This window comes from Equus quagga, chromosome 11, assembly GCF_021613505.1.
Source record: "Equus quagga isolate Etosha38 chromosome 11, UCLA_HA_Equagga_1.0, whole genome shotgun sequence".
Taxonomy (NCBI): domain Eukaryota; kingdom Metazoa; phylum Chordata; class Mammalia; order Perissodactyla; family Equidae; genus Equus; species Equus quagga.
In genome coordinates, this window is record NC_060277.1 from 108358901 (window position 1) to 108376266 (window position 17366).

Here is a 17366-nt window from a genome sequence, read left to right on the forward strand (position 1 = left end):
GGACGTGAATACAAACTTCCTTTGGAGACGAGGTAGGAAACATAGCTAAATTTATGGCAGCACTTCCAATCTTATTTTCTCTCAACTTGCAGAGTAAATTAAGCCATCTCTCTGCCTGAAAGTTGGATATTATCACCCAACTCAAAGCCTGGGGTTTGCAAGAGACTAGGAAGTCTTCCGCAGCAAGCAGTGGTCAAAGAACCAGGGGATGAGAAGCTGGCCAGCCTCCTACATGATGTAATTATCAGGATGCATTTATTTAAAAGGGGAATCCGGAACATTTTCTTGAGCCAAAAAGCAAGAAAGTGCTAGAAATCCATTGAGGACATGTCAAAAGGACCCAGGATCCAGCTTGAAGAAGCTCCATTAGCCAAGTTTGGGTTACTATGAGCATCAAAATGAATAATGACAGGGATGAACTAAAACACATCGAATAGAAAAAACTATCCATGAGTTCATACTAATGCTAAATTACTTTAAAGGGGGTGAGAAAGGAAAGATCTTTTTTCACAAAAGAATGCCAACTAATATAAGTAAGAGGAATGATAAAAATAGGAAATCTCCTTCTCACAACCACCATGATTCAGGAAAGACCCATCAATGGATACGAAACCACTGGGTGGGAGGTTCCTGGGAAGAGAATATTCACACAGTCTCAAGGCATCATCTGAAGGGAAACAGATACCTCAATATCCGACAATGGAGAAGTCTGGTGAACATCACCTTGACCGGTTGCTCAAACCTACCATGACCAATAATAGGGGAGACTGACACTGTGTGCCTTCAAGCATGAAGCATTGAGAAGGATGCACATCTACGTTACGTTATTGCCCAAAAGGTTTAACATGAGCGTTATTATAAGGATATAACTAGACAAATCCTCATTAGAGGACATTCTTCAAAACTGTGTGATGCCATGAAAGATTGGCTAAAACAATGAGGAACAGCTCCAGATTTAAGGCGTCTAAAGATCATGACAACTCAATTCAACGTGCAGTCCTTGATTAGATCCCGTATTGAATCACAACACTAAAAATGGCCACAAAGGACGTAATTGGGACAAACGGAGAAACTGGATATGGACTGCGTATTAGGTGGTGGTATTGCATCAATGTGAAATTTCCTGAGGGTGGAAATTGCGTCGTGGTTCTGTAGAAGAATGCTTTGTTCTTAGGAAATTCTACTTAGGGGTGAAGTGACATGACGTCTGCAACGAATTCTTAAATAATTTGGCAAAAAAAGTGCATGCATATATGTGTGTATGGAGAGAGTGAGAGAGAGCACAGATGATGAAAAATATTAACAATTGTGAATGGTGAAATGTATACAGGTATTTATGGCATTATACTTAGAATTTTTCTAAGATTTGAAAATTTTCAAAATTAAACGGAAAGGAAGAAAGAAAGAGCACCTGCTGTGAGCTGGGCCCTCACTCGGGGCAGGGGTGGTGAAGTGGCCGCGGGTGGCTTCTGTCTGTCCCACCACCCTTTTCCCTTCTGCTGACAGCTCTCACCCTCCTTTCTACCATGTGGCTCTAGTGTGGGGGCTGCCATGCGAGTGTCCAATGGCCCGGTGCAGACACATGATGCGGGCCTGGCCAATCACCGAGCTCCATGCTGCTGCCCACCAGGATTGGTCAGAGATGATCCAAGCTGGGCCAATCATAATCCTTCCCCGGAGCTTTCTACCTGAAACCTGCAGGGCAGTTCCTTCTACTCTGAAATCACTGGCTGTGCCCTGTGATCCTTGAACTTCTCAGTGTCACTCACCAGGTGGGAATGAAGTCTGAACCCAGAGGCGGGCCTGGTTAAGCAGCCGAGAGAGGAGAGGCCCTGGCGGTACCACGTTCTTGATGCTAAGTCCTGAGGTCCCTGGGATCGCCTAGGTTCCTGAAGCTCTGACCTCAGTTCTGTGGTCTACTTGCAGTGTCCCATGTAAATAATGAGAAGACAAGGTGTAATGGGGTGTATTGTGGACAGTCACCAAGGGCAGAGAGAGGCAGAAATGTGTGTGTGTGGGTGTGTGAGAAAGAGAGGGACTGAGATTGAGAACATACTCGTGTACTATCAGGAAAGCCTTTCTGAAAGAGCAGGGGCCCTGCAGGAGAAAGAAGGTTCTGGAAGGGGCAATATTTCAAATGGAGGGGACGGAACAGTCTAGACAAGGCAGAAGAGAGGACGCAAGCAGGGAATTGTCCTGGGACCCGCGATGGGATGGTCCTGTTTGGTGGGAGCGCGCTGCCTTAGATGGGAATAGCAGAAAGTGAGGCAGATGCTCCCAGAAGAGCCCTCGAAAGGTCCTGGAGCCCATCCCATGGGGTGCGGACCGTCCCTGTGGGCACAGCACATCTTCGATCAGAGGAGAACCCTGAGCAGACCTGCACTCAGGCACCTGGCTGCCGCCCTGCATAACAGCCAGCTTTCATGGGGGTGAGGAGGTGAGGGGGTGAGTTTCCCGAATGGAAGCTCATTTATGTCCTCTGAATAACTTGCACCCAGTCAAGCTCTGAAGCAGAATATTTGCATTCTCCCCACCCCTCTGTTTTCTAGAAGGAGCACCGTTAGCGGAAAGACTGCTCAGGACACATGCTGAGGAAGCGATGGCAGCACTTCTTCAATGACAGGCGGGGTGGTGGATGGTGAACTCCAGCCCTGGGGTCACACGACTTATATTTGAAGCCCAGCTCAACAGTCTGACCTTGGGGGAGGTGTGTAATCTCTCCAAGCCTCAGTTTGCCCATCCGGAGAGTGGGGAAAATAACTGAACCTACTCGTGGGATTGGTGGCAGGATTAAAGGAGATAGTCACAGAGCACACGTCATCACGTCGGCACCTTCTTTTCGTTGCCAGTGATTACAGCTGTTACTACCATCATCAACAGCTGGACCCTGACCACCACCTGGAGGCCTCCAGGGACAGAGAGCCGCTTCCATTCCATTGTTGGGCAAGTCTGATCCTCAAGCTGAGCTAGAATCTGCTTCTGTGTGACACCCTTCCTTGTGTCCTTGCAGTTCCAGGGCGCCAAGAGAGTGGCTCTGAACCAACTCTCCCCCCTTGGATCCTGCCTCCAACTCCCTGCTGGTAAAAGTCAAGGGCGGGCTGGGAGACCCTGTCACCACTTACACCCACGGTATGCCATCCACAAGTTCCTGGTGTTCCCATTCAAGTATGCCCCCCATCCAAGAAGCTGCAGGGGGTCTCCACAGAGACTGTCAAAAGAGCCAGGGGTGCACACAACAGTCAGGAGTGGCTCTGGGTCCGCAACTGAAAACCGTCACAGGGGCTGCTCAGGGAGGTCCCTCTGGTCTGCTCATGTGATCCCTGGACACCGGAGGCCCAGAGCCATCCAGGTCCCTCACCATCCACAGAGGGGAAGCTGGTCTTCCTGCCCTGGCCCCTCCTACTCCCTCCTTTGACAAACTGGTCACACCCACCAGCCAATCCAGTCCAGGGTCAGGGCAGAAGGAACCTGGGGGTGGGGGTCACCCCAAACTCTGGCCTCCCTGCTTTGTAAAGAAAGGGATGGTTCTCTGGAAAGGATAGATGCTCCAGCAACTAACTCCTCCTCCCCTCATTTGCATTCGTGTCCCTGGGGCAGATTTGTATTAGCATTCCCGGGGCAGGACAATCTTGTTTCCCCCAGCAAAACCGATTATGCACATCAGGCCTGGGGATTAATCACGAGCCACAGGGTTGGGAGCCAATAAAAAAAGGCCTAGATGGAAGGATGGGAGCAGGGTACTGGGAGAGAGGCGAGGGGGGCTGGAGGCCAGTGGGGTTTGGGTTGTGGCTGCTTCCTGCTGGCTCACTCCCACTTCCAGCAGCAAACGAGCCCTTGCTGAGACCCTGTGCTCTCTCCCTCCTCTGCTTTCTCCCCACTTGGCAGCATCCTGGGGAGAGAAGGGTGGCCCAGAGCTCATGGGCACAAATAGGGAGCAGCAGATAAGCCCAAAGGCCCCGGGCAGGCCACCTCCATGTCCCACCTGAACTGCTCCCCTGAACAGAAGATGTCACCTCATCACTGATCCCACGTTGCAGCATGCCCCACCCCTCTGCGGGGCCCAGGCCCCTCTAATCGTGCCCCCTAGAAACAGCAGGTTCTTCCAGGGTAGGGGGTGGGGAGAACAAGGGCTTCCGGTCACAGCCACGACTCCCCTGGTCGTAGTGAGTTCTCTGACCCCAGTTGTCGCCTCTGCCCCGTGCACTGCGCGTGGGCCTCTCCATCTGGGCGGCACTCCCGGCCCACCCCCCAGCCATCCTCTGCTGGGCTCAGCAGTAGGGGGACTCCCCACTTCTGTCTTTGCACCCCTACTTCTGCCACCCCAGCCTCCCAATAGCACTGGAGTGGGAGCCCCTGCTCCCACACTGCCACACAGGCCCCCACCCGGGTACCCCTTCAGGGGACGCAGTGACCCCAGCAGCCAGGCGGGAGGGGGAGGGAGACGTGGCTTGCCTGTACTCCAGGGAGAACTTGGTCAGCTCCCTGCTGTTGTGAAGCCACTTGAACTCCAGCGGCCAGCTGCCCTCGGCCATGCACGTGAGCACCAGGCGGTTCCCCTCCAGGTGCACCTGCGTCCGCACCGGCTCCGTCTTGAAATAGGGAGCCACGTCATCTGCGGGGAACAGAGACACAAAGCCACGGTTACCACTTGCTCACGTTGTGCGGTTGCTCATTTCACGCCCTCACGCCCCCGGGCAGATGGCCGGGGTGCAGCCAGGTCACTCGCCCAAGGTGACTTGGCTAGGAAGGACTTGAACTCAGCTTGGTCTTGTCTTCATAGTGAGTCCTCTGAGCCTGTCAACCAGCTCCCCGCCTCCCTCCTCCCAGACCACACCAGGCTTACCCCCTCTGCTGCCAACCCCACATGCTGGTACCTTCCGTCTCAGCCTGCTTGGGATCCCCATCCATTCTATACCCCTTGCTTCTGGGTTTTTCTCTCGCTAGGGAAACAGGGAGGTGGGTTGACCCAAGCTGCAGGTGATGATGGGGGGTATCCTGCTCCCAAGGCTGGGGGAAAGCCCTCGAAGACTTCAAGGGCAGAGTCCGTTCAGTGGGCCCCCAACCGCCAGGCTGCAGGATCCTTCCATCCTCTCGCCCTCAGATTTAACCAGAACTGGGCATCTGTGATCTTCAGAAAGGGTCAGCATTTGCGTCAAGGCCTCCCCCTAGGCTCTAGCGCAGGCCGACAACTCAACAGAAGCTGTAATGTTCGCGTGAGGCCCAGGCAAAGGGCTGCACAGCATCCCAGGCTGCACAGCACCCCAGCACATGCCCAGAGTCTCAATCTTAGGAGTATATAACTCGTGACTATTTGGGGGGCAGTCTTCCTTGAACCGCATCCCCGCTACCGACCCCCCCCCCCGTGGGGGCCGCTAGAGGGGTAAACGTGGGAGTGGACGGATGGTACGGAGAGCAAGTGCGGGCATGCGCAGAAGGCCCACCCACGACCGCCATCTCTCCGCCAGACACCGAGGCTTCAACCGCGGCTCCTGGAACATCCCTCCTTCACTCCTCACAGCTGTCATGTGAGCATGCTGCTTTTTAAAAATGGTTGAAAAGGCGCCTCTTTGAGAGCATGTACTCCGGGAGTGGCCAGCACCCCGGCCCCTTGCTTCTGGAGTCCTGCACACCTCTGGCCTGGGGGCGGAGGGCAGGGAGGCCAGCAGGCACGCATTTGCCAAGGAAAATGATTCCCGCCCCGCCAGCTCTGCTCTCGGTTTAACAAATGGGCACATTCGCACTTCAAAGGCGCATTCATATCCTCCAGCAGCTTTCAAGAGCCCTTTGAATCCCATTTTTGAAAACCCTCTGTTAGTTTCTGTCATCACTCGTTTGTTTTAAAACAATAACATTCCCAGCCCTCGAGTGATTAAATCCCTTACGAAATGGGGCTGACTCAGAGCCGGAACAGTCAGAGGGGGCGGGCGTGTGTGTGCTTCCACGCGCACACACGCGCTCCGCACGCAGACACGCTCGTCTGGGTGAACCGGCTCGCTGGGCAATTTGCTCCCGGTCTGCGTCTGCCGGTTCATTCCTCAGCCTCCCCCAGGGGCGTCAGCCACGAGCCGAGCGACTTTTGCTCGGATGGGTTGATTCCAGCGCCTGCCGGAGATAATGACTTGGGGGAAGACGAAAGAGGGGGCATGTACTTTCCCGAGAACCTGCTGGCCACGGAGCCCTGAGCTGGGTGCTCGGCACCCGATCTGGTGTTATCCTCACAAGGGCACCCGGAAGAGGCCAAGGCTCCTCTCCCCAAGGCCCTGTGGTATGGCCGGCCGCACCCCCTTTTCCTGAAAGGCCCCTGCCATCGGGATCCAGGGCTTTGCCGGGAGGTTCTACGCAGGACTGAGAGCAATGGGGGGAGACAGCCAGGCGGTGTCCCTTGGTGGTCCCGCCCTCGTCCAGAAGCAGGAGATGGCAGGGACTGTGAATGTGCGTGCTGTGGGAGGAAAGACTGATGGGAAAAGGATACTGGTGGGGATAGAGTGTGTGCGTGCCTGTCTGTGTGCACTGTGTATGTATGCAGGCATGTGTTCATGCGTGTGTCTGTCTCTCTGCATGTGTGTCTGCGTGTGTGCTTATGTGCAGGAAGAGATTCCTATGCTATGACTGCACAGGCGGGTAACACAAATCACTGACATTGGCAAGTTACTTAACCTCTTTGCACCTCAGTCTCTTTAGCTGTAAATTGAGTTTACATTTGTTGTGAGGATTAAATAAATTAAGATCATAAGTGCTTAGCAAAGCCCCTGGCACGTGCTATAGGAGAGGTATAGGAGCTCTTATTCCTATTGATCATATACACAGATGCACAGATTACCCCGAGAGAAGAGCTCATACTCTGCTAGCAGGGACTAGCAGCTCCTTTCAGCCTTAGTCCTAGGATTGTGCAGTATACAACTTGCACAACTGTACCCAACAGCCCTGGTAGCCACCTTCTCAGGAGGGAAGGCAAAAATGAGAATGGATGAGTATCGTGGAGAGAAAGATTCAACGGTATACAGATGTCATTCTCTTAAACTTTTCCTCACTTGAAAACACACACACAGGATGGATTTTTTTTGTTGAACTATACAAAGTGGTTCTAAAGTTCACACTTTAAAAAACAACAAAAGAATAGCCAAGAAAATTCTGAAAAAGAGTAAGAGGAGACTAGTACAGATATTTAATTATATGATAGAGCTGCAATAATTAAAACAGCGTGCTGTTGTACGAACAGACTGATGAAGCAACAGCCTAGAGAGTCTGGAAATAGACCCCAATCCATATGGGATTATTTAATATATGATGAAAGTAGAATTTCAAGTCAGTGGGGAAAAGATCAATTATTCAACAAATGACTTTGGAACAGCTAGGAAGCCATTTGGGAAAAAAAATAAAGTTGAATCTCTTCCTCACATTTTACCTCAAAATAAATGCTAGATGGATCAATGTTTTAAACATGAAAGATGAATTCTAAAAGAACTAGAAAAAAATTGCAGAGGTTTAAAAATATATATTCTTGGCAAGGCGAAGTATTCGCCAAGTACTTTCTAAGTACTACACAAACTCCGGAAAGTCATAAAACAGATTGATACCCTCAACTAGACAAAAATTCTGCCCCGGAAAAAAAATACCCGTAAACAAAAAGCAACAAATGACAGCCTGGGGGAAAATATTTGCAACCTATATCATGGACAAAGAGCTCATTTTCCTGATATAAAAAATATTCCCATAAATCAATAAGAAAAAGATGAACAAACCGACAGAAAAATGGGCAAAGGATATGAACGGTTCACAGGAAAGAATTACAAATAACTCTGAGACGTATATGAAGATGCTGAACCTCATGATAAGAGAAAGGCTAACTAAAACTCCATAAGATACCACTTTTTCCTATCACTTTGGCCAAGATCTGAAGTTGCGATAACTCCCTGGCCAGCCTGCGGAGACCCAGGCAGCCTCGCGTGGGGCCTGGGGTACTGGAGCGTGGTACGACACCTACAGAGGGCAGTTTAATTCCATCAAAACTCAACCTGAACACGCCCCCAATCCACCAACCCTTCAAGGAATTGACCCTCCACAGACACACCTGTGCAGGGGTGCAATGAGAGCGTTTCACAGCCGCACGATGTCTTGTAACAGCAAAAGTTGGAAACGACCTGTGTCGGTCAAGAGGGCCTTGGCCAAAGACATGATCGCACCTCCAAACAATGGAATTCTCTGCCCCGCAACAATTTTTGAGAACTACTGCTAAGTGAAAAAAAAAGCAAGGTGTAGAATGGGTGTAATCTACTACCATTTGTGTACAAGTTTTTTTTTTCTCCAAGTATAAAAATATATTTGCTTGTGTAGGCATTGGCTTTCCTAGGGGGCTACATAAGAAAGTGGGTTTCGCGATGCGTTAGGGAGAACTGAGTGGCTGGGGGCTTGGGTGGGCTCGGGGGCTCTGTGCCTTTTTGTAACTTTTATGTTGTGTCCCACAGGTACCGGTTACTTACTTATAATCGGATGTGTGCACACATATGCATACACGTATGTGAGTGTGCGGGGGTGAGCGGTCGCGGGCAGCCCTGCTGGCGACAGAGGAGAGGGAAGGCCCTCTGCATGCAGGGGACACAGGGGTGTGGCGTGGCTGGGGGTCACTCACCACCAGATCTGAGCCCCTTGAAGAAAGAGCCGCCTTCAGAGGCGGGCAAGAGGCCTTGGTCCTGGGCGTACTTCATTTCTCGTAAAAGCTCAGGGGGCCCCTGACTGCCTTTCCCTCCACTTTCCCACTAAATAGCCCCATTGTCATCCTTCCACTGCAGGCTCCAGGCTGAATGGCCCCCTACAGAAGCTTATCTCAACTTCAGCCTCTCCTCTCCCTTCAGCCCCCAGCACAACAATGTCATCTTTCTCTGGAGTCTGTCCATCTTTCCTGGAATTTGACTTCCCAGCCACCCCAGGCCTGGGAACCCCACCTCCTCTGGAGCCAGGAGCTCACTGGCTGGGAGTGCCAGCCAGAGTGACGACCTCCACCCGCCACCTAATTGGCCAAAAGATGTCCCTCTGCCCTCCAGACCGGCTGGGCCTGGACAGATCCCCTTTCCAGCTCTGAAACACCGCGAGACCCCTGCCTTCTGGGCACACAGCGACTGCTCGGTTGTGGGGAGCGTCTCTGGACTGTTTGGGAATGGACGGAGGCTGGGATTCTTGCAAACTTCTCCCCTCCCCATCCGCCAGTCTCTGCGCCATCACCTTTGTCCTAGATGGACCTCTGGGGCCTCCTAGCTGGTCCCCGCTGGAAAGCCCGTGCTCCCTGGAGCTGGTCTCCTGACCTGCTCGCCTCCCTGGAGCTGGCTGGCCACGGACCTGAGCAGGCTGGGCCCCGGGTCAGAGGAAGCAGGGGCTCAGGGAAGCCCCTCCACCCAACCTCACTTCTCCCCACACTTTATTCCTGCTGCCATCACTTCATACCACTTATGGAACTTTCCATATGCGAGGCACTCATGTCCATCATCTCAGGTAAGAGTCATGGGAGCTTCTCGAGGAAGGTGTATCATTACCCCCATTTTACAGATGAGAAAACTGATGCTCAGGAAGGTTCGGTCATTTGACTCTGCCACACAGATGTAAATGCAGATCTGGTGGATGCCAGAGCTCTCTGGATCTTTCTGTACCTGATGCAGGGCTTCCCTCGGCTGTCCCACTCTTCATGCCCCGACCTGTGGCCTCATGGGTGCTAAGTGAGGGATGGTGGCCTCTCTCGGGGCACTGCTCTTGAAACCACAAGCAGGGGCCATTCTGGTTATGTGGCAGGGGCATTCCTACCTCGGCTTCCAATATCAGGCCCCAGAACTAGATCCTGGGGTGAGGGTGAAACAGGCAGGCTGGCTGGGAATGAGTCCTGCGAATGTTGGAAGGATAATGAGCAGAACATCCCAGGAGAGTCTGGTCCACCTAGGGGTGGGGGCTTCCGAGGGATGAGCCAGGGGGGTGCAGGGAGAGACGCCTGGGAAGGAAGGAGGACAAGGTGCAGAAGAAGAACAGGTGCCGCGTGAGGGGCCAAGGCAAACGGGGCGGAGGGCGGAGCCTCGGGGGCTTCATGGGAAGGAGGAGCCAAACCAGGGCCCCCCGCCACAGCTCTGCCCGCCACTTAAGCCCCTAGCTGTCACCCTTTTCCGAGGGTGTGGCTTGAAGGTCCCAGTGGCAGGAGAAAAACCATGTTTAATTCCCAGTTCCTATTCTAAGTTTGAGCCTTGCTGGGCTGTTCAGATAAACAGCTTCTGGGCCCTGCCCCAGAGGCCGCTGGGAGGGACACGCGAGCTAAAGTATCTCAAGCTCGGAGCACAGGGCTTGGCACCTATAGGGCGCTCTTTCTGCCGTGCATGACTTCGGAGGTGAACAAATGGGGAGGAGATGGGGGGCTGGGGGCAGGAGGTGTTAGGATTACCCCACCCATTTCCTGCATCTGGAGCCATACCCTTACGTTGCACACAATCTCCTGGATGTCCCAAATATGTGCCCTCCAAATTCAGCTCCCTCAAGGCCACTTCAAGCTGCCACAAGGACTGGGTCTTGCCCAGGGATGGCCCGTAAGGTCTTGAGCAAAGGCTCAGGACCGGAGTAGAGATGGATGGAGTGCAGGAGGTTCTGCACGGTGTCGGCGGTCCCTGCAGGTCTCTCTTCCACTCAGATCCAGGTGGGGAGGTGCTGAGCCTCGGAGCTGCCTGGGCAGGGGGCTCAGGAATAGACAGCGTGGGCCCAGGGGAGGCTGTGATGCCTGGCCCTGTTCCAGGTCCTGGCAGCACCTGGCCCCTCCGCTTCCCTTCTCCTCTCTGCCACACCCACAGATGAGATGGTAATTCATGCCCCTCCCCTGTCTCCTGGCAGATGCCCGGCCCGCTCGGCCCTGGCGCTGCCTGCATGCCAAGTGTTTCATTAGCCAGGAAAGAAGGCTCTTGCCTTCCTTCATCTCATCCTCACCAGTGACCTTCAGGAGCTAGGCACCTTCTGACGGCGGGGGCCCGGGAGGGGGCGACAATCAATTATGCCTCGGCCTCTGCAGCTGCTGCCGAATGGATTTCTCGCTCAGAAAAGCGTGTTCAAAAAGCATCTAATGGAACGGATCATCAATTTGTTTGAATACACATCTAATCTGATTAGGGGGCGCCTAGCCACCAGGGCAGCCAGCACAACTGAGCCCTGACACGGCCCTGGGGAGCTGTGAGTGGCGGGGAGGGGTCCAGCCTGGGAAAGGAGGGCTGTGTGGCCCAAGCCCACCACCCAGCTGCCAGCTCGGTCCCTTTTACATCCAGCCAAAAAGTCACGGAGGAAAGAAGAAAGAACAATGCAGAGGCCACCGGGCTTGGCCGATGCCTCCTGCTTTTCTGTCACCCCAGCACTGGGCACAGAGCCCAGGGCAAGATGCTCAGGAAATGAATGAATGAATGAATGATGATGAGGCCTAACGTGGAGGCCAAGGGATGCCAATAAAGTCACTTCCAGGACAAGACTAGTTGCCTACACTGGGTTGAATGGTATCCCCCTCAAATTCATGTCCTTTCTGGACCCTCAGAATGAAGCCTTATTTGGAAATAGGGTCCTGGCAGGTGTAATTAGTTAAGACAAGGTCATTTGGGAGTAGGGTGGGCCCTATACGACTGGGGCCTTATAAGAGGGGAAGAGACACAGGGACAGAAACACACAGAGAGAAGGTGGCCGTGTGACAATGGAGGCAGAGACAATGGAGAGATGCATCTAGAAGCTAAGGATGACAAAGTATGGTCAGGAGCCACCAGAAGCTGGAAGAGGCAAGGAAGGATTGTTCACCTGAGCCCTCGGGAGTGTGGCCCTGCCGACACCTCGGTTTCAGATTTCTGGCCTCCAGAACTGTGAGAGAGGAAACTTAGATATAAGTCACTCAGTCTGTGGTGCGGTCATCCCTCTGTGTCCATGGGGTACTGGCTCCAGGGCCCCATCCCCCATCGCAGATACCAAAATCCGTGGATGTTCAAGTTCCTTAGTCAGCACTCCGTATCTGCTGCATGCGGAACCCATGGATACAGAGGGCCCACTGTACTTTGTTACAGCAGCTGTAGGAAGCGAATTCTGTGCCTCATCGAAAATTGTGCACATCAGTCCACGGAAGGGAGCCTGGTAGAGAACTAAGAGCACTGGGAAGTGAGTCTGGAGCCCTGAGTCCTGCCTCACTGGGCCACAGCCAGTCCTTCTCCAGACACACAAAATCTGCCATGCCCCAGGACCTTTGCTTACACCATGTGCTTTCCCCAGAGAGCCTTTCCTTTTCTTCTTTGCTGGGAACATGTAGGCATGTTAGCTCCTGCCCTTTGTCCCTTCAAAGCTCAAATGTCCTGTAACTCTTTCTCTGATGTCCTCCTCTGTGTCTCTCAGATTTTTGAGGTTATCTCCCTTACAGCACGTAGGACAAACCTCATAGCCTCATGTGTGCCGATGCCCATGCTGCTGTGTCATCCACTGGGGGACAGGGACAGAAGCTCCCTCGCCTCCCCAGCCCCAGAGCCACGCAGCAAGTCTGGCACGCAGGAGGGCCCACACCCACGAATGACAAAGTGGACAGAGGAGCTTGCTGTTGAACGTGGCCAGGCCACCTCCCTCTGGAGGGCTGACACTCCTGGGGGGGTCTCTACACTTCCCTCCAGCTCTGACGTTGCAAGATCCGAGTGGTTAGTGTGGGTTAGGATCTTGTTGGGCCCTGGGGTGGCATTACTTGGATTCGAATCCAGCTCAGCCACCTGCTGGCTGCGTGACCCTGGGCCTCTCCCTGTAAGCCCTCCACCTCTCAGGCTCCTCGACTGAAAAATGGGATCATGGCGGCGCCTGCATCACAGGCCCGCTGAGAGGCTCAGGAGCTCAGACCAGCGCCTGCCGCAAGCAGCCCATGCAGGGGGAGCTGCTTTGTTCCTCATCTTTACCTGGTGCAGCCTCTGCAAGCCCGTCTCACAGCCAGTGCCTCCTGCCCGAACCGCACAGGTAAATAATGGCAAAGCATCCCCAGCCTCCCGTGGAAAAAAGATGGTTCTCATTTCCGGTGGGTTTATTTTGCAATTAACGGCGGAAGAGAGCCCTTTCTTCCATTTCAGCTGGAGGGTTCAGAGATTAAACTTATACCATTGATTAGAATGTTTTTGCCTAACGGTGCTATTATCATTTTAGTGTATTCGGATTCATTTGAGCTATAAAAGCGGCGATAATAAAATTTTCACCAACTCCTGGAATTCGTCCCAAGAAGCTCCATTACGCTGCGTGATGACACTCATCTTCTCCCCGGTGACCCCGAGGCAGGGCATGTGCTTGGAGCAATTCTCCTGTTTAACAGCTGGGGCCTGAGGCCCCCGGAAGTGAGGGACCTTGCCAAAGCTCAGCTTTTGGAGTCAGCTGCATGGCTGGCCTGGCCTGGCCTGGCCTGAGTGGCTCCATGGAAACTTGTCTCAATTGCCATCTGTTACTCTCCCAGGTGATTCTTTGGAAGATTCCCCAGCAGGTGAGCTCTCTCTATCACATGGGTACGACCATCAGCCTGTCCCCTAAACTCTGGTGATGGAGGAATCAGCCTCCCACAGGCCTCGAGAGGCTGAGAACAAGGATTGGTAAGCCCACGGATGCTTCCAAGGACCCACACCCTGGGGGTCTCCAGTGTGCACCTCGGCCAGTGATGGAACCAGCAGACACAGGGTGCAGAAGCACTGTGCCAAGAGGAGTAGACAAGTGGCCCCAAGCTCCAGGTGGCACGCTTCCCAAGGACAACCCCTTTTCCTCCTCCTTCCCACCCTTGACAAAGGCTGTCACCTAGAGGGAGATGGTCCATGGGCCTGAGGAAGGGGAGACAGGAAGTGAGGGAAGATGGGAGCCGGCGGATCTGACTCAGCACCAGCATCGATTTCCTAATACGCACCAAAGAGAGCCAAGCTGGATGGCAGGCATGATGGGGGGGCTCCCCGCTCAGTTCCAGCGGCTCTCCCTGCCTCCCTTTCTCTGGCATCAGGGCGGGGCAGCTCAGCTGAGGAGAAGGAAGAGAAAGAGAGGTGTTTCTTGAAGGCCTAATCCTCGCCCAGCTCCCTGTGTTTTCTCATTTAATCTTCCAGCCGCCTTGGGGAGAGTTCCCATCAGGGCCCGTTACTTCTCTCATCTGAAGCTCAGAGAAGAGCGGAGCGAGGTCATCCGCGAGTCAGAGCCGAGTTTTGAACCCACGGCCTCCTGCCTCTGTGCGAGGCCTCTGATCTCCCCTCGGGTCAGCGCTGTGTTTGGATCACAGGAAAGGGGTCCACGGCTGGGCCTTGGGGGGAGGGAAAAACAAAGCGCCAAGTCCGCCTCCACGCAGAGGCTGAGAGATGGAGCCGCCGCCGAAGAAGAACGCACATTCATCAGGCTGGTGACCCGGCGTACCGGCGCTTTGTGGCGTGTAACAAAGACCGCGGAGCAGAAAATTGGAGTTCAATTTGCCGTCCATCCCGTGCAGAGCTCAGCCCGTTCCAGGCCCTGGCAGGCACCTCATGCTTCGTCATAAATAATAACACCGTGCGGCTGGATGGTCCTTCCAGCAGGTACAGGCTCCGGGCAATTTACAAGCTGGATTACACACAGAGGCCTACACACACCTGCCACGGCACACACGGCCCCTCCCGGGGCACTTAAATGGGCACACGTGCTACCCTCCTGTCCTGCTGTCACCCACCTGGGGGCTGTGCCCGATCTGGAGGGAATCAGGCCCTCACCCACCCCAGCGGCGGGTCCAGCTCTTGTCCCGATGGCCTTCTTTCCCTTTGCTGGCACTCATCGTCAGCAGACAGCCCACCAGGCCAGGCAGAGACCGGGTCCCTGCCTTCCCTCGCTGGACCACATGCAGGGGCCACAGTCTCTCCTTCCTGTTTAGAGTGGGGTCTGGACCTCCTCTGGTCAACATCGTGCCTTTGTCTCCACAAGAAGCCCATTTCTCTGCTCAACTTCACAGGGGGACGTGGGGGCACAGTCATCACTGAGACCCGCTATTTCAACCTTCCACTTAGCAGATGAGACATCAGGGGCTGCAAGAGGGGCCGCCACTCGGCCAGGGGCCCCACATCAGCTGCCGCGCTGAGATCAAGCCCAGGGCTGCGGGCGCCCAGTCCACTACACAGGACAGTCACGCAGAGGGAGCCCTGCCAAGGGGCTGGGGGGACGGTGTGGCCTCCTCTGAGCAGGTCTGGAGGACTTCCAGGAGGCAGGGGCTCCGGGGCAGAGCTCGCAGGGGCTCTAGACACAGCTTCTCCCTCTTCCCATCAAAAGAGTAAAGCGGAGGCCACACATCGTATGATCCCACGTGCACGAAATATCCAGAAGAGGTAAATCCATGGACGGGACCCAGATTGGTGGCTGCCAGGTGGCTGGGAGAAGGGGGAACAAGGAGGGGCTGCGTAATGGGTTCAGGGTTTCCTTTTGAGGTGACGAAATTTTTCTGAATTAAGTAGAGGGGGCGGTTGCCCAATATCATGAATGTACTTTAATGCAATTGACTTGTTCCCTTTAAAGTGTTTAATTTTATGTGATGTGAATCTTATCTCAATTAAGAAAAAAACAAGTAATTCTGGTACAAGGTCTTTCCCTGCCCGCCGCTTCCCCTCGGCCCACTCCACACTTTCTCCCTTCCAGCCCCAGGCGGTCCTTAGGAAGAGGACAGAGAAGACGTTCTGTGTGCTCTCTGTGTCCTGAGAAGTCACCCAGCTCCTGCCTTCACATCCTCCCTTCCCCCTCCTGCTGTGAGTCAACGAAACGGTCCCCTGCCAGAGGGGGCGGGGGCTGGCAGAACTGAGGCACCCCCGAGGTCCGGGAACTGGGAATGGCCTGGGGGGAGCTGCGGGTGAACACCAACAGTTCACGTTCTTGCTCCTCCCACAAAACCCAGCGTCCACAAGGGCCAACCCCGAGTGTGAACTCAGGATGGGAAAGAGGGGAGGCAGGCACAGCTCAAGGCGCAGGCGGACAGGTTACCCCAGGTGCAAGGGGTGCATGAGGCTGAAGGAGAGGCTGCTCTGACCCCCGCCCCAGGCTTCACCTGCCCCCGCTGCCCGCCTTGCCCTGGCTCGGCTGTCCCAGCTCACGTGCCTTGGTGGCAGGTGGCTTTTCTGACAGCAGCCCAGTGGCCTGCTTGGGGAAGCGGAAGGAGCCCTCTGAAAGGGGGGGAGGTGGTGGGGAGGGGTGGGGGACAGGTGGCAGGCCCCCCTGTCCCAGGGGCTGCATTCATGATCCGTGCACGGGAACCAGCCGGGGCCCCCACCCTGCCTCTTCCTTCTGTCGCTTTGAAAACCTGGAGCCCATCTGTTGTGCGTCAAAGGTGGCTGGACCACGGGCTGCAGGAGGAGGCGACGGTGCCCACACTCCACTGCTGATCCCCCGACGGTGATTCCCTGGGGAAGGGAGGGGGCCTCTTCTCCACTCAGCAGCTTCCCTTGCTCCATCTCCCGTCTTCATGTCTAATCGGGCCCCCCATCTCTCTCCAGAGGAACCTGCGCTTGGCAGCTGATATCAGGGGCAAATGAGAGAGACTGAGACAAGAAATTTCATACTAATGAGAGACAGGCCAGGCTTACCAAGGGTGTCTCCGCGAGGCTACGGTTCCCATGGAAATGGGGTCTGTGTTCCCGCCACTGGTCCCCAGCCCTCCTGCGTGTGGGGAAAGGGAGCAAGCAGCCGCTGGGGATGGACATCACATCAGACAAAGCCCTGGGCTGTGGCCGTGGCCCGGCTCTGCCCTAACAGGTGAGTGCCCTTGACCTCCCCACGGGCTCCAAGCACCTCGAGTGGGAAGCATTTATAGAACTCACATAGTCTGACCCCTTCTACTGGCAGATGGGGAAACTGAGGCAGAGGAGTTTAAGGGAGGATTTGAGCCCAGCTTTTCTGATGCCAGGTCACTCTGTCTCACTTGCTAGCTCTTAGCCTCATGTTCCCATCTATAAAATGGGCATGAGGGCTTAAGAGATGGCCTCTGTCCTCTTCCAAGTCTACCTTCCAGACCTGGGCTTTCCTGCCGACGTCTGGCTTATGCCAGGAAAGCCTCCTTTTCCCAAGGGAGCCCGAGCTGCCCTTCTCGATGGAGCGAGGTCTGGGGGCTTCAGAATGTTCTTCATGGATTCCTGAGATACCCCCTGTGGTGGGTTGAACTGTGTCCCCAAAAGAGATATTGAAGTCCTGGCCCTGGTGCCTGCGAATATGACTTTATTGGGAAATACGGTCTTTGTGGATATTTCCAAGTTCGGATGAGGTCATTAGAGTGGGCTCTAATCTAATACGACCGACAGAGAGAGAGAGAAACAGAGAGAAGACGGCAGTGTGACGACAGAGGCAGCGACTGGAGAGATGCATCCACAAGCCAAGGCAGGCCAAGG

At 54.4% G+C, this 17366-nt stretch overlaps 1 protein-coding gene across 2 annotated transcripts in view; it reads right to left on the reverse strand.

The window, feature by feature from the left end:
- SDK2 (sidekick cell adhesion molecule 2) overlaps positions 1 to 17366 on the reverse strand; it is a 273296-nt gene that overhangs the window by 146172 nt on the left and 109758 nt on the right. For both annotated transcript variants that reach the window (XM_046677439.1, XM_046677438.1), the window contains exon 2: positions 4453 to 4612. In XM_046677439.1, the coding sequence (XP_046533395.1) occupies positions 4453 to 4612 (160 nt within the window). The remainder of the gene's footprint in view (positions 1 to 4452; positions 4613 to 17366) is intronic.